The 18,483-nt window shown below is 38.0% G+C and overlaps 1 protein-coding gene across 2 annotated transcripts in view; it reads right to left on the bottom strand.

The window, feature by feature from the left end:
- LOC107748505 (multiple epidermal growth factor-like domains protein 9) overlaps window positions 1–17,844 on the bottom strand; it is a 114,131-nt gene extending 96,287 nt beyond the window's left edge. For both annotated transcript variants that reach the window (XM_016563300.1, XM_016563301.1), the window contains exons 1-2: window positions 17,236–17,844; window positions 3,124–3,322 (exon numbers count right to left, since the gene is read on the bottom strand). In XM_016563300.1, coding sequence (XP_016418786.1) covers window positions 3,124–3,322; window positions 17,236–17,731 — 695 coding nt within the window. In that variant the 5' untranslated portion in view covers window positions 17,732–17,844. The remainder of the gene's footprint in view (window positions 1–3,123; window positions 3,323–17,235) is intronic.
- Between the last annotated feature and the right edge of the window lie 639 nt (window positions 17,845–18,483).

The raw sequence follows: 18,483 nt of genomic DNA, 5'->3' as shown, positions 1-18,483 counted from the left end.
CAAGTGCTATATTAGTATATTATTATAGTGTTATATTTCAATTTCACAAAGAAACGTACAGTATTTTGTCCAAGCAATAATAAAAGGACAAATTTAATTTATAATTTGTCTTAAATCTCATTTTGTAAAAAAAAAAAAAATTGTGAATCAAATCGAATCGTGAAACCAAAAACGTGAATCGAATCGTGAGTTGAGTGAATCGTTACATCCCTACTCATATTCATTAGATATTACAGTAAAAAATATATTATAGTTATGTACCAACTGACATGGTTCTCTGGACAATGTACTAGGGCTGTCGCGGTGAAGGAATTTCTCTTGCGGTAATGCACATTCACGAAGTGTAAAACGAGAAGGGCATAACCCTATGAAAAAAGAAAATACGCAAAAATCGCGGTTGCTGCGGTTCTTGCATTCCTCTGCTCGTCAATAGTATTACGATATTGCGGTTATCGCGACATCCCTACAATGTACAGCTATTTAGTTAGTTGAGAGACCTTTTTTCCTTATGAAAAATGTATGTACTGTACCTCATATATCCAAATGAACTGATATCGAATTGAATCAAGATCAGAATCAAATAGAAACAAGAGCTTCTGAATCAAATTGATTGTGATTCTGTGTCACTATTTGGCCCTAATAAAAATGAAAATATCAAAACAAAAAGTATTTCTGCCAACACCTACTTAAAAACAAATGTCTATATGTCTAGAAAATGTATAAGTCCTGATGTAGGCTAATGACCAAGATATAAAAGACTTATTGATATGACAAGAGGGAGCCAGTGAAGTGGTGCGTTCAGACAAAGAGCAACATTTCCAGCAGCTACTGGTCAATAATACGCTGTTTGCCAACAGTCCGCAAATGCAGAGCTTCAACTAGACACAGCTTCTTAGTCATATGGTAACACACAACTGTGTAACCACAACTTGTGTAGTGTTGGCTCCCCCTCCCCCACGAACCATGTGATGGGGCCATATCCACAAGTAGTGATGCCGTGCTCAAGAGATGTAAATGCTAAACCACTCAAAAAAAACATGATACAAACAAGACGGACACAATTCTAGAATGGAACGCTGTTCTCTAATCTTTCCTTTGCTTCACAGGGGTGCAGTTGGACTGACAAAGGCTGTCTTCACACTGCCTCTCGGACATGTCAATCAGCACAGCTCTCATTTTCTGTCTGAATCAATAATAAACATTCAAATGTGTGATGCATTTGTTGCTTGCTGTTACTGTAAATACATTTAGGCTGCATATTGTGTACTTGATGGTTTATGTGACATTTTTGTGAAGCAGAATAGTTCTACATAGCAAATTTAACCATAATAAAATTGGCTCATACTGCTATGACTGGCCCCCTCCCATTTAGGGTCAGGGCCCCTACTCAGTGTGGGGCTGCTAGGGTGTCTTGTATGCCTGTGTGTGTAGCATGAAAGCTTACAGCATGAAATATACATCTATAGCACCCTGGGCTAATGACCTGTCACTTTTATTCTGTATTTTGATGGATGTCGTGATCTATGATTAAGTGTGGCAATGTAATTCTCAGCATGGACTCATTAATCACTATGTAGCAAATGACACAAACATTCACACACACAGTAACCATGCTAGCTAACTTGCAAGAGTTGCAGCATCTCATTTCTAAATATCACCTTGTGATCTTTGCACCCTAAATACAGAATACAAACTAATTAAAATGTATATGCAATTTTCTTGAATATCTTCACATTTTAGACTCTTCGCGCTTGTCCCAATTGCATATATCTTACCCTAAAAAGCACATACTACTCAAACACGACAGACACAGCAGGACTTTATGAATGACAGATTGGGTACTGTAATGGAAGCTCTCTACAGCCAGTGTTCGGAGAGGGAGTGGGAATGCTGTGAATTATGATGCCTTTCTCCATGTCAGGGGGAGCAGAGGGGGGCAGCAGTCTTTGAGCCCGCTCCAAAACAAACACAAGCGGATGGCTGACTCTCACACGACTGCGGCTATTCCATTTCCATCTGCTGTGGGAAAGCTATAATTATTCAGCGTGTGGAGTCACTAACTTTACACTTACCTTTGCTTTACACACACATATCTATGTACATAGAGAGAAACTGTCAACATACTAGTACACTACATGCACATGTATGTATAGACACCCGAGAAGACATTAACAAGTGTCTGAGTTATTACTGTGAGTGTGGAGCATAAAACAAACATGAAGTTCACTGTGGATGCTGTGATAGACATACAGACAGACAGATATACAGACAAACAGATAGGTCTACAGACAGATAGATAGAGCCTTCAAATATTTGTAATGTTCTGTTGGTCATGTTATATGATGAAGTGTAACGCTGTGAATTAAACAGTGTCACATTTCTAAGAATGTGTGGTGGTTTGCTATGACAATATTAGGTTTCTGTGGCCTAACTGTATTCCTACAGTCTAATACGAACAACAGGTGCACAAAATAACACAGTCAAAGACAAGGTATGACACTATGACACACCCACAAACATGCTCACACAGGATACATGCAGCGGAATGTACTCGGGGAAGGTTACTCAGAGACAAGTATCATAAAGAGGCTCACTGAGAAATGGCTGACAGGTGACATCTTGTTATGATGATACAATAAGTGTGACATGATTGCAGCAGTTTGGCAGGAAGCTGACAAAGTTGAGGGATAGGGAAAATCCAGCAGCCACTCTACTGCAGTGCAGAGAGCGATCTCTCCATGCCTGCTGACTGCATTCATGCAGATGTCAAATTAAGGACAAACATGAGACATACGGTGAGTACAGCTTTACACTATGAGCCAGAACCAGACAGACATGGGAAATGAAACATGAAATGCTACCAGACAACAAAGACACACAGCTCATAGTTCAGATCAGTGAAGATTTTCTAACATGCTGAATTTTGGCCCGTACATGACACTGCACGTGACATTTAAAGAATATATTATAAAGCTGGGAACAAACAGTCCTATTAAATACTTTTATTCCTACATTCTGTTGTAAAGATGTTGCTGAGGAAATGTTCCACCAAGTCATCATGATACCCATAGTTCTGAATGAAACAAGGTTGATGTGATTGATGTGAGAAGAGCAGATACTCACCTATTGCAGAGTTGATTCACGGCTCCATAGGAGTCACAGTAACAGGCCTGGCAGCCACCGGTCCCGTTGGTGAAATACGCATAGGCACATTCATCACAATGCTGACCCGTGTATCCAGTTAGACATACACACTGACCTGTGACAGAGTCGCAGGTATCTTGGTCCTCTGAACCCTCAGCACTACAGTTGCACTGATGTCCTGTGCGCGAGAGAGAAGAGAGATTAACAACATGTTAGCCTTTTTTTTCTAATGTAAAAACTGTAAGATTTTAACATCTTGGTGACAATTTTTCTGAGTAGATGCCGAAATGAGTCATGTGAGAGAACACTGGTGTTTAAAAGAGAACTCAGTAAGGTTTTTTTTTTTCTTCTAATGTTTCACTGGTTCTGCTGTGTCCCAGTGGTCTTGGTCTTCATATACTGACAACTATCAGCATGGATGCATAGCGGTTGTTTATTAATGGTAACGCTCACCCAAAATTACAATTTTGTCATCAATTACTCATTCTAATGTCATACTAAACCTGAACGTATGACTTTCTTCTGTCGAACTCAGAGAACTCTCAAAAATTGTTTATGTTGTGAGAAGAACAGACTGAAACTGAAGTCATTGTTCAATGAAAATTTCACTTTACAGCTGTGGTCACTATTTGGTCAAACTCCTTTTTTGTTCCATGAAAGAAATAAAGTCATACGCGTTTCAAAAGACATGAGGTTGAGTAAAAGATCATTTGTGCAGTCATTGTGCAGACAGTCACTGTGCTTGTCGTTAGCCTATATAGTTTTGCTTGTTATTGCTTTTTTAAATGTACTTGTTAATGTTTTGCATTGGTTAAAACCACTAGATATATTATTGTTGCTATTATTAGTAAAATGCTTGAAACTGCAGAGCCTTGAGGGGCCAAGCCTGAATGTACCTTTAATGCTTACAGTATGAATTTTAGCAAGAGATTCAATCAGTAAGTGGTAGTGGTAAAGCACAATCTCATTTGGCCCCCTACACATTTTTTATCATCGGAACATGGCACAAAGGAAAGTGTGAATTTATTCAAAGCTGCAGGTTACCACTTTCCAGTGCTGTCACATTAGGGGAATAAAACGAGAACAGAAAATATGGCACTGAAATCTCTCTCATAGAAACTGTATGAGCAAAACAGCAACATTATAATTCAAGTATCGCACTTAATGGAAATGATATGGAAAGTGCACATTTCATAGCCAGTGAGGCAACTGCACCTCCAGGGGTCCACTGAACCAGTAGTCACTGAGAAATATACTAGCTTGATGAATACAGCCTGTACTTGGCTACTGCCTTCAAGGACTGTTTCAAGGAATGTTTTGTAGGATTTAGAGAGAACTTGAGCCTGGCCCGTCCTGTTATCAGCTCTCGCAGTACAAGCTGTTCTATCCTGTGCGCGTCAACACCTCTGTAAACTGTTTTTTCTTATAAAAACAGCCTGCTCAGTAACTCAAAAGCCTCCAGCACCTACAGCAGCAGGAATCTTACACATCTAATACGATCAGCAATAATACAGAGGTCAACGAGAGGCTGTCAGAGAAATGATTTGCTCCCAGAAGTCTATAACTGATCAGAACAAAGAAGCCTCATTATTAAAGCACCATTCTTCTGCCTGTGCTGTAATATTAGTGTGTTTTGTAGCAACCCCAGAGCTTATCTGATGAGAAAATACATCACATTCATGCAGTGTTCAAATACAGTGCATCTGTGTTTTTTTCTGGGTAAAAGGGGAGCAGATGCTTTCTCCCAGAGGAAAAGCACAGTAGCTGTAATTTGCGATGATGTTAGTTTCAATGAGATGTGTGTGTGAGAGGAAGAGGCAGGGTAAGGAAAAAACAACAGATAAAATATTAATTTTTGGATCTCTTTGTACAGCCTACCTGACAAAATGCCAAAGGCAAGCCCTGGATCACTAGTAAAATCTCAAGAACCACATTTTGATGCGTTGAAATAACACTGCTCCGTAAGGGAGCACATCTGGTGGGTACTAAATTCAGAAAATACTCCTTTTCTTCTGGCTGTTTAACATACTGCATGCATAAATCCAGAGGGGACCATTCTTGCAGTGTCATTGTTTTACAGTGACCTCTCATCAGACCTGAGTGTGAACACGTGAAAAAACATACACATGTGCACTGACGCAGTGAGAGAAATGGAGCGCTGTGATATATTTAGCAGAAGCTCTCAGCGTGTACAGTTCCCATAGCTGACTGGGGGCAATCTGATCTGAATCAGAGGTGACCTTGCTGAAGATCAGATTACACAATAGGAGAGCTCTGCCAGACAAAGTCAAAAAGAAAACATTTTACTTGTCTCTTAATGGAACAATTACAAGTATCCATCTTATCTGTCTTGTATCGTCTTACAAGATTCACTCCTAGCCTACTTCTCACAGTCCCGTGAGGGCAGGCATCATTTAATAGAAATACAGATACACTACCGGTCAAAAGTTTGAGGTTAGTGAGGTTTTTTCATACTAATGCAAGGATGCATTAAGGACACATTAAATCAATCAAAAGCAACAGTAAAAATGTTTACATTGTTACAAAATACATCTATTTCCAATAAATGCTGTTCCTTTGAACTTATTATTTATCAAAAATATACTGGGAAAAAATGTCTAAACATTTCCATAAAAATATTAAGCAGCACAGCTGTATTTAACATTAATAATAACAAATGAGCACCAAATCAGCAAAATTGAATGATTTCTGAAGAATCATGTGAAACTGACGATTGGAGTAGTGGCTGCTGAACATTCAGCTTTGTCATCACAGAAATAAATTACATTTTAAAATATATTATAAAAGAAAACAGTTTTTCATTGTAATAATATTTCACAATATTATTTTTTACTGTATTTTTGATAAAATATTTTGCAGATTTGGTGAGCATAACAGACATCTTTTAAAAACATTAAAAAAATCTCACTGACTCCTTTTGAACGGTAGTGTGATGGTCTTTATGGCCATAAGGATGGAAGCGCCTGTCTGCTTTACACAATCATAAACATGCTGAGACAAGACTTTTGAGTGTTTGTGGTAGGACATTGACAAGGTGATCCTCGCTTATTGAGTATCCATTGAGAATGCAGGAAATGAAGTCAGCTCAAGATACTGACAATGAGGTACTGGCTTTCTTTACACAAACATAAAGGTCACAGCTTTGTTCTGGTTGAATAAGGATTAAAGCTTTCGTTTACCAGCTATATCTTACAAGGCTGGGAGCACTGACCTAAATTCACCTTTGGCACCTTCTTGGAAATTCCTGCTCCAAATCTGTTTGTTAATTTATTTTTTAAAATTTTTTTACAATAAATCTGAACGTTTTTTAGGTTCAAATGTCTGCATGAGGGTCTCACTGTTGCAATATGGATAGACATTAAGTTACCATCTTCAACGCCTTAATGGCAAACTGCAGGTTAGCTCCAGACAGTAAAATGAAGGTTGACAGTGAAAGTGGCTAAAGACTCATCTTGATCGATGAGCTGACAAAGAGATGGTGAATGAAGTTATTAGCTGTGCTAATTCACACACTGCACCATGTACTTAAAGTCTGAAAAATCAAAGATGAGAAAAAGACTTTCTCAAAAAATAACATACAGTACATGTACATATTTGAACTATTGTTCATTCAACCCAGGCTCATTGAAAATATGTGCCTATGGTGAAATTTTCTGCAAAATTATATTATGTTGCTTCATGCATGTTTCATGACATTTTAAAAGTGAAATGTCCAATGAGTGGGGCTAAAAGCACATTCAGTTTTATCTGAAACAGATGGCCCTGAATCTGGCAACGTTTTATTACATTGGGTATTGTATATATCACAGCAATTCGTAAATTAAATGTCCTGTGAGTCACATTTGAAAATGATGTAAACCTACACTAAGCCCAACCCTAAACCTAACCAATAGTTTTAACAAAAGCAAACGTGAGATAAAAACACATTTGCTTAAGCAACCATGCCATTTTGGCTTGCTTCTACAAATCTTTGAACTCCCTGAAGGGTTATGGTAAATGTCTTTTGAGGTAATAACATAGTATTGTGCAAGAAACCATAAAAAAAAGTCTTTGTTAATCACTAATCTGCCCCGTAATCATAATTTGTATAAAAAGGAATCAAATTTGTTGCAGTTTCACTGCCTTGTGATCATTTATCATTACTACTTGATTAGTCTTGAACGAAGACTAACAACTTTTTTAAGGTAGCTGTAATTTGCGATGATGTTAGTTTCAATGAGATGTGTGTGTGAGAGGAAGAGGCAGGGTAAGGAAAAAACAACAGATAAAATATTAATTTTTGGATCTCTTTGTACAGCCTACCTGACAAAATGCCAAAGGCAAGCCCTGGATCACTAGTAAAATCTCAAGAACCACATTTTGATGCGTTGAAATAACACTGCTCCGTAAGGGAGCACATCTGGTGGGTACTAAATTCAGAAAATACTCCTTTTCTTCTGGCTGTTTAACATACTGCATGCATAAATCCAGAGGGGACCATTCTTGCAGTGTCATTGTTTTACAGTGACCTCTCATCAGACCTGAGTGTGAACACGTGAAAAAACATACACATGTGCACTGACGCAGTGAGAGAAATGGAGCGCTGTGATATATTTAGCAGAAGCTCTCAGCGTGTACAGTTCCCATAGCTGACTGGGGGCAATCTGATCTGAATCAGAGGTGACCTTGCTGAAGATCAGATTACACAATAGGAGAGCTCTGCCAGACAAAGTCAAAAAGAAAACATTTTACTTGTCTCTTAATGGAACAATTACAAGTATCCATCTTATCTGTCTTGTATCGTCTTACAAGATTCACTCCTAGCCTACTTCTCACAGTCCCGTGAGGGCAGGCATCATTTAATAGAAATACAGATACACTACCGGTCAAAAGTTTGAGGTTAGTGAGGTTTTTTCATACTAATGCAAGGATGCATTAAGGACACATTAAATCAATCAAAAGCAACAGTAAAAATGTTTACATTGTTACAAAATACATCTATTTCCAATAAATGCTGTTCCTTTGAACTTATTATTTATCAAAAATATACTGGGAAAAAATGTCTAAACATTTCCATAAAAATATTAAGCAGCACAGCTGTATTTAACATTAATAATAACAAATGAGCACCAAATCAGCAAAATTGAATGATTTCTGAAGAATCATGTGAAACTGACGATTGGAGTAGTGGCTGCTGAACATTCAGCTTTGTCATCACAGAAATAAATTACATTTTAAAATATATTATAAAAGAAAACAGTTTTTCATTGTAATAATATTTCACAATATTATTTTTTACTGTATTTTTGATAAAATATTTTGCAGATTTGGTGAGCATAACAGACATCTTTTAAAAACATTAAAAAAATCTCACTGACTCCTTTTGAACGGTAGTGTGATGGTCTTTATGGCCATAAGGATGGAAGCGCCTGTCTGCTTTACACAATCATAAACATGCTGAGACAAGACTTTTGAGTGTTTGTGGTAGGACATTGACAAGGTGATCCTCGCTTATTGAGTATCCATTGAGAATGCAGGAAATGAAGTCAGCTCAAGATACTGACAATGAGGTACTGGCTTTCTTTACACAAACATAAAGGTCACAGCTTTGTTCTGGTTGAATAAGGATTAAAGCTTTCGTTTACCAGCTATATCTTACAAGGCTGGGAGCACTGACCTAAATTCACCTTTGGCACCTTCTTGGAAATTCCTGCTCCAAATCTGTTTGTTAATTTATTTTTTAAAATTTTTTTACAATAAATCTGAACGTTTTTTAGGTTCAAATGTCTGCATGAGGGTCTCACTGTTGCAATATGGATAGACATTAAGTTACCATCTTCAACGCCTTAATGGCAAACTGCAGGTTAGCTCCAGACAGTAAAATGAAGGTTGACAGTGAAAGTGGCTAAAGACTCATCTTGATCGATGAGCTGACAAAGAGATGGTGAATGAAGTTATTAGCTGTGCTAATTCACACACTGCACCATGTACTTAAAGTCTGAAAAATCAAAGACGAGAAAAAGACTTTCTCAAAAAATAACATACAGTACATGTACATATTTGAACTATTGTTCATTCAACCCAGGCTCATTGAAAATATGTGCCTATGGTGAAATTTTCTGCAAAATTATATTATGTTGCTTCATGCATGTTTCATGACATTTTAAAAGTGAAATGTCCAATGAGTGGGGCTAAAAGCACATTCAGTTTTATCTGAAACAGATGGCCCTGAATCTGGCAACGTTTTATTACATTGGGTATTGTATATATCACAGCAATTCGTAAATTAAATGTCCTGTGAGTCACATTTGAAAATGATGTAAACCTACACTAAGCCCAACCCTAAACCTAACCAATAGTTTTAACAAAAGCAAACGTGAGATAAAAACACATTTGCTTAAGCAACCATGCCATTTTGGCTTGCTTCTACAAATCTTTGAACTCCCTGAAGGGTTATGGTAAATGTCTTTTGAGGTAATAACATAGTATTGTGCAAGAAACCATAAAAAAAAGTCTTTGTTAATCACTAATCTGCCCCGTAATCATAATTTGTATAAAAAGGAATCAAATTTGTTGCAGTTTCACTGCCTTGTGATCATTTATCATTACTACTTGATTAGTCTTGAACGAAGACTAACAACTTTTTTAAGGTGCCATCAATGCTAAAATGCTTAATGAAAAGTAGACAGTGACAATTTTTGTCATCAGATGTATAGTTTCCAAAAAATATGAACCCTTGTTTGTGATATGCAGGGATGTCACACATAATCAGAACATCTTTGGACAAATTCCCATGAACAGATTCAGTAGCTTTGGCATAGCTACATAAGAAATTTACGGGACACTTACGTAACGGTAATGAGTGTATGGGCCCATGGGACGACATGCTGACCCTCAGGGTGAGCAGCATGGTGTTATGGGTGATGGGGCCACTGTTACTCTTCATTGCCACCCACATGCCAGATTGTGTGGCACCGCTGAGAGTGTGAGAACTCTGGCTTCATCTCACAGAGAAAAGAAATATACATGAACACTGTCATACGGTCACGTTTAGTAAGAAAACTAATCTTCTAAAAAAAACAAAAAAACATAAGACACTTATAAGCTAGCTAAGAAAACTCAAAAAGGTGTTGTAAATGATAAATGAGTGTCAAATGATATTGCTGAATTGGTGTGGCTCAGAATTAGTACACTTATTTACAACTTTGGCCCTGTCCTAAATGGAACACTTCATGTGCACTTGCGGACTTACGGACTTAAATGGCCGACGCGTGCGTGTGTCCGTTAAGTCCACGAGACCGTAGGGTGTCCTATTCGGCATTTTAGCATTCAGAAGGGTGCTTGCGAGCGCCTCCTTTGTGGCCATTATGCGCCCTTGATCTGCACTTCTGCCGAGCCCGCACTGGGGCGAGCTCCGCAGCAGACTTCTACCCTGACAGTCAAAGCGGCATTACGTCACGAAAGTGCGGACTCAGAGGAAGACCGCGAGGGTTTAGGGTGCCATTTGGGACAGGGCCTAAGTCCCAGCTTGTTACCGGATTTAATGGATTGTAGGTTCAAAATAGGGATCAAACGATTAGTTAGTATTACTGTTTTATATTATAATTGTCATTAAAACTGTATTTGATTGCCACGATTTGAACAACTCAGGATTAATAAATACTGTCCAGCATAAAGCAAAGTTTTAAGTAACAGTAGTTCTTATCGCAATTTTATCGCTTTGGACACGGAGGTTACGGGAAACAGCTCTAATTCTCCTGTTCCATAAGTGCCACCTAGTGTCAGAGAGTGAATTTACAGATAGTTACATTTACATTCAGCCTGTGAGCAGTTTTTGTCTGGCCAAATAAACAGATCGAATCTGCATGCCCTGCTGTAAATTTTGACCAGTTGATGACAAATAAGCTTATGTGGATTCTACACATTTAAACAATTCTGATAAGGTATCTAGAATTATTTATGGAGCAGATAGAATACATATAATCATTTATTAATCAACTAGTTGACTTAACCCTTTTCTTAAATGCTGAAATGTGAGGTTTACCATTTTATGAAACTTTTTCAAAGCTTTATTTAAACATTTCGTACATGTTATTAGATAAACTGTTGTCCGTCATATTGTCATTTAAAATACAGACATAACTGGTAATGTTATTGTTTTAGTGTTTATGCAAACAAAAAGTCATTTTATTTGTTGTTTGTTGATTTTAAATATAAAACTTGGTGAAATGATTTATGGGTCAGTACTTTTTGAAAATTTCCAGCTAGGCATGGGCCGGTATGAGATTTTGACGTATGATAACCTTAAGCAAAAATATCACGGTTTCACGGTATTGTTGTTACAGCTCTAAAATGTGTTATTTTTAAATGTCTGGGTAAAAAAAAAAAAACATTTTTCCATCGAACACAATGTATTTTATTTTTGAGCAAAATACAGAATATTTGGAACAGCAGAACTCTCTGACAGCAGGAGGCGCTTCTGGAACACCAGATACAGCGTTTCCTTGGTTACGCTGTAACAAAGCAGCGCTGCGCTGAAACACTGCTTTAATATGAACAATACAGAAGAAGAGATGAAAACCATGAACAGTGAGTGATCTGCCTGCTACAGTATTTTTCTCTGTGCGTCCATCTTCAATGTCTCTGGCCTGTGTTAACGGGCGTTTACAGACTTCATATTTTCACATAAATTACATTTTGGAAAATGATTGCATTGCAACGCATTTTTTGCAAGTCCAGAACAGACAAGCTGTAAAAAGACAAAAAACGGCCGGTTGCCGATCGCGTAAGTTCCAGGGGCAGCTCCTTCAGCCGTCATGCACACACGTGACTGACTGCTGCACCAACAGGAGGGGGAGGGGTCGTGAGGGATTCCTACATTTTCAGTCTTTGTGGAGACATGAAAAACAGCGCATAGCACAGGAACGGTATAATGGAAAATATTAGTGGTTTTGAAACCGTGACATTTTCAAATCGCGGTATACCTTGAAACCGGTAATCGGCCCATGCCTATTTCCAGCACATTTTAACAATACCGTGATAATACTGATAACTGTGATAATTTTGGTCACTATAAACTTGATAAGAAATTTTCATACCGTTTCATCTCTAATTCAAACTACATGAGCCCTTTTGCGTCTCTAAGCAAGGCACATGATCATCGAATAAAAGCTGAATGACTATTGTAATAAGAATTATTAGTGATATGAAATGACATACAAGTAGGCCTGTCACAATAATCAATATATCGACTTATATATGCGCAATATATGTACATGACCTCAATAATTTTTGGTGACGCAATATATCACCCATTATATTTACTTAAAAATTAATGTCACCTAAATATTCTTAAAATTAAAAGTTTGTTGTCATTTGGAAGTGTGTAGGCCTTCTTGCATTATTATGCCATTACATTATGATTATATATTCAGTGGCATAAAATGGTCTTTAAAATGACAATAATATTGCTTATCGCAATTATTTCTGGGGCAATATATCGCACAACAAAAAGTTGTTATCGTGACAGGCCTACATACAAGTATAAACCTGTCCTAAAATTCATTTTCTGAGGAAGTGGATTATCTAGATGCCTGGGTGTGGTATCAGTTCAGTCACAAAGACATGCACACATTGTGAAAGCACTGTAAATGCACACCGTGTGCTGATATTCTTGCTCCTGCTCTTTGTTGCATGCTCAGTCCACAAACTGACACTCTTCATTTTCATCAGAGCACTTAGTGTGCTGACGAGCAGAGTGTGAGATGGAGATAAACAGCTGTGCAATATCTATGTGCACTTTTAGATATTCAACTGATTGATAGTAGCAAGGAAATGGATTATAATGCATAAATGAATAAATATATACAGTATATACAGAAAAGCACTGTATATTTTATATAAGGTTGCAAAGAAGATAAATTCAGCTATACAAAGCTCAATGCCTAGCCTAATGCCAGAGGCAAAATAAACTTCAGCATTGGCATACTGTTTGCATATATAAGGAATAGCACAGGGGTGTAATATTAGGATATATAGTTGGCTATCAAAAACAGGCAGAAGGGCAGTTATCTGTCTATTACAGATCTAGGACTCCAGAGAGTTTCTAATCAGCCAGAATAATAAACCTGCATAGTCTAGAAGTGTATACTCCTCACAAAAGAACTGGATTTAGGGTGTTTGTAGGCCCGGAGCTCTATTAAGAATGGCAGGCAGTCTAAGCAATAGTAGAGCAGTGCTTTTATAAAACTCCCAGAAGGGAATTCACAAATAAGGTGCAAATCAATATGTGCTGCAAAGCACATTAGAAAAATAAATTAATAACTCTTACAAATAATTTGCATATTCAAAGAAAAGTAGCTGTAGTCACTACTACCATCACCATTCATTGCAATTCATTTCATTTGGATAAGTATTAGTTTGGCATATGAGACATCAAACAAACCATTTGAAGTTTAATGTCAACAGACTTAGAAATGTTCAAACAGCCAACCCCAAGCAAACACACAGAACTATGTTCCATTCAGAGCATGATGGATGCTTTCAATGTTTAACTGTTTCAATGTGTAAATCAGACAACAGCAACAATTGTGTCTCGCAAATGCAGCACACATCAAACTTGCTACAGAATGTCTTACAAAAATCTAGTCAACAACTGTACAGTAAGAGATAGTAACACATAGCTGAAGACTTTAAAAGTCTATAATCTGTGTACGGTAGCAATCTGTTTGAGCTCATGTTTCTTCAAACTCGTTCATGAAACTGCTGAGCAAGGACAGTGCGGTAGCTGAAAAACAGCCATCATACAAGCCTGTGTGTCTGGCAGTGCTGGGGATTTATGAAATGACTTTCCTTGTCTGAATTGTTTTTAATAAGCCATCCGCTGCTCACAAGTACAGCACAATATGACATGCAATATGAGCTACAGTGCAACTCTGAATCACAGGTGGTGCGGGGTGTATTTCCATTAACAAATGATCTGTTGGCAATTTAAAAGAAAAAGAAAATCACCAAGTATGCCACATAACGGAGTCAGTTAAACCAATCTCATCTCCATAAGGTATTTTAGTGTATTGTTCACATTATTTTATGATGATTGATTATTATATGTACTCTATATGTACTCTTGACGAAATGATTTTCCCTGATTGCACTGCAATAAAAACAACACATCTCAGGAGTCACTGAAATTGGGGAAGGGCAAATAAAAAATTCTGACTGGAAAAAAACAGGCTCATATTCTTGTTTTGTTTAAGGGTTAATTCTGCCCCTGTTAAACAAGCGTAACTATACACAGGTGTCAATTTTATAAGCGTTATTTAATACTCAAATCTGCTTGTACACTGCATTCTTGTAAATTGTTAATTATCATAAATAGGGTGGTTGACATTCAACTATGAAAATATTTGAAATTAACAAAAAATCTTTGAGAAAACAAACATTATATAGCTGTTCTGTGCATACTATTGCCAAATAAGAGAAGTAGACTGTGAAAATAGTTCTTCATATATTAACCCCACTTTTGTCATGTATTTCTAGTCTCTGAGCTAAACTAACAACTGTAGTTATGCAATTTGATGGCAACTTTTCTTCATTCTTGTGAGCTTAATTTCTGTAGAACAATGTGTCTATATACATAAAGATGTTCCTTAAATACAGTAACACATGATTTCACCTCAATCTTATTTCTTTTCCATTGCTTGCCTATCACACAACATTACAGAAATAGACCTACAGGTCAAAGAAGGGAATATAATGGAGGAAACTGAAATGAGACAATTACCAGTGTCCAACAGCTATAAAAATGCATTAGTGCGTGATTTAGTGATTTACATTATTAAAGGAACTCAACTTAAGGTGTTTCGCTCTGATTCTTGCTTCTACAATAACTTGTGTTATTTCTGAGTCTGAAATCATTTTGTGACAGAATGAGGTGAATGTTTTAAGGGTTCCTCAAACCACTGCTAATATTACACATGCACAAACTGTTGATCAAAAAGAGCAGCTGCCAGAACAAAATCCCAAGGATGTTCTTATGCAATCATCACAACAAATCATTTTCTTAACATCAAAATGGCTTGAGAGGATCCTGAATACTCTGCTCATGATTTTAGGTTAAGCTTTCTAATAAGATGTTATCTGGGGCCAAGGACGACAATTATGGTGTCATAGATGTCTGGGGAAATAAGGGCACTGAACTTGCCTCACTGGAAACAAAAGTCAAACACCAGCTATTTTTGCAGTCAGCATCTGAAATGTTCACTCCACTCGTACATCAGATAATCACAACAAATGTTCCAAGGCAAAAAAAAAAACATCAATAAAGGAACAAAGGCCTTGAAACATGATGATGCTCATTTTCACTCCATACATATATTAAGCTGCTGAATAAGTGGGTTTAATGTGACATATCTGCTTTTCTGAGGAAGCGAATTAAGACCTGCAGTAAACAGCAAAGGGCTAAAATCCAGAAACAAATCCCAAACAGCTACGTTTACAAGCAACCAAATAATCCGTTTGTAATCGGATTGACGGCTCAATCACGGTTCTTCCTTTTGAATAAAGTGTTGTATAAATGCATGTCCTGTCATTACAAAACTCTCCTTTCACTGGGCAACTGTGAAGTGGAGCAGGACAACCTTCCACCAGTCCTTGTTTTGGATACTCATTCACAGGCAACCCGTTTTGGGCGCGGGGAGGGGCATTTTTACTGCGTGATAAATATGAGCAGCACTGCACAGCGGTTTATATGTATATTTATTCATAAATGGATACATATTAATTCTGCTGTTAAAAACAAGTAAGGAAACCGGGTAGGAGAGCGGTTATGTGCAAACACTGAGAAACTCTATATTTGTGCAGTGTGCGCATCAATCAATTCCGATTTGAAGCTTTGACATATAAACACGCACAACCCGATCACTCTATTTACCGTTCATGTAAACACTACATTCAGATTCATCAATCGGAATGAATTCAGTCCGATTGAACCAAAAATTGTGCATGTAAACGTACAGTAGTGTGAGTCAGTGACCTTTGGGCTACTACATAGAATAAGATGGTTTTTATTTACTGTAATCCCAAACACCTGTCTCCTCTACTGTAATCCCAAACACCTGTCTCCTCTGTAGTACAATCACATCCAATGAACTCCAGAGGGGCTGCAGATCACACACAGTCTTAACTGAATCTTTGATTGTACCCCATATGCCTGGTTCACTTTTCTTTTAACTGCATTTCATCCCACTGCTGTCACTGAATATGTTCAAGTTCAGAGTGAGAGAATGTAATGGTACCATAAAGAGGAATTTCTCACCCTTTTTCCAAGTAAGAAACTGTCAAGATGAAAGATTATGAATCAGACAGATTAATGTGTCATTCTATTAAACGGTTAAAGCAGACATAAAGGTGACTGATACTATAGGCTACTAGATATCACCCTCAATGAAAATTAATCATCCTTATTCTCCAAGCCAGCTTGGCATAACGTAACTCAAGATAAACGAATAGAGGGTTTAAGATTTATGATTGTTTTCCTCATTTGGCAGTCAGATGGTAATTAATCACATTAAAGCAATTAAGAAGGCTGTCTCTGTGCAGCTGGGCTGATCTCTAATGTCCTTCAGATATACAGCTGTACTGAGGTAGGTGGAGAGGATTTATCTGTCAATTCATATGATACAGCTGATAAAACGGCTAAATTATCAGTACTACCACAAGACCTACAAAGTGAAGTGAGACAAAGGAGTGTACTGAAAGACAGAACAACTACATCGTGTGACCACTTTCAGTTTGAAACTGCACTCTGTTACCTAAGGAATACATAGAAGAAACAGTGAAATTCTGTCTGTATAATGAAGATAAAATAATAAATGTAGCGCATGAGAACAGCTTGTGCAGGTGTAAACCTCTTGCAACCCCTCAAAATCTGTTGTGCAGAGGCTGGGAAAGAAATTCAAGGACACACTATTTTTTGGTATCTGGTACACAGGAACACAGTCTAGTTTGAATGAATATTTGGAAAACATGCATTTTATAAACTGGCACACTGCATCACATCATGTCACTGAAAAGAATGAGAACTGCACCTACCTCTCTCAGTGGTCAAGACAAGCGGCTTTGAGGTGCTTTTCACTGTCCATGAACTGTTTGCAGTATCCAGTGCAGGTGGTGTTGTGTTTTTTGTGCCACTTAATGGAGAGGAAGAAGTAGGTTTTACTGTATTGTTTTGTGTTGTGGAGAATGTGGAGCTTTCTTTGACTTTACTGCGTTTGGAGGTTGGGTCCATTGTTTTGGTAAGAGGCGCAGCCGTGGTGGTCAGCCAGAAGGGCTGTAGTTGGTTAGTTTTACCAGTGGTCCTAGATGTGATGGTCATTTTGGGGGTGAAAGGTGAAAATCTGGAGTCCCTGTCGTCCTCCTGTAAGTGGTTTGGGATGGTGGTAGTAGCCTCCAACGTCTCAGCCAACACAGCACGCGGGAGTCTCGCGCCTGGAGATGCGTTCTCATCGCTCGATAAACCAGCTGTGTATCCTAACAACAACAACTCCAAAACTGAGAACAGTAACATAGTGTAACGCATACACGTCATTTTGTTCTTTAGCTATCCATGTGAAACGTTACAATTGTATCCTTTAGTACTATACAGATGTTATTCTTACTACCGAATCCGTGTTTCAGCCAATTGTCTCCACTTGTCCACTCGCGCTGTGAACTGCAAGGTTTCACTCCAGCGGGACTGACAGTTGTAAACCCCGCCTACTACGGCCACGCCTCTATCCAATCAGAGCGCAGGCTACATAAAGATTGGCGTAACACTGCACCAATCATACGACTGTGAGGAGGAGCCGCAAGACCGACAACTATGAGCTGTCTTGAAAAGTGACAAAAGAAAACAGGTAAGTCGACATTAAATAGGTCTGGGTGATACTACCGAGATAAGAGCCTAGGCAGAGCCAATAGTGAGAATGAAACAAAGAAACCTGCCTGAATTTGAAGCAATGCCAAAAAAAAAAAAAACCTTTAATAAAGCTATCAAATCAGCAGGGCCCATTCTTACCTGTATGTAACTCGTGTATAAACTGTGGTTAACACCACATTATGGAAAAATTACAATTTAATGCCGTTAAAATTCATACGATGTTATTGGATTCATTGTTAATGGAAAGTCTTACGGAGAAACTCCATTCGCATAAAGGAGGTTTAATAAATGCACGAGAAAGACGTCGTGCTTGCGCTGAATAAAAGTACAGAGTAATAGCGTCCTCTAGTGGTGACGCACCATTAGTAAAGAACACGCTACTACCCGTCAGTTGCCGCAGGTGCTCGACGACTGTGCTGCTC

Source organism: Sinocyclocheilus rhinocerous, unplaced genomic scaffold, assembly GCF_001515625.1.
Source record: "Sinocyclocheilus rhinocerous isolate Xijiao unplaced genomic scaffold, SAMN03320098_v1.1 scaffold230, whole genome shotgun sequence".
In the NCBI taxonomy this organism is placed as follows: domain Eukaryota; kingdom Metazoa; phylum Chordata; class Actinopteri; order Cypriniformes; family Cyprinidae; genus Sinocyclocheilus; species Sinocyclocheilus rhinocerous.
The sequence above is the reverse complement of the archived record's forward strand: the minus strand, read 5'-3'. Positions and strand labels throughout refer to the sequence as shown.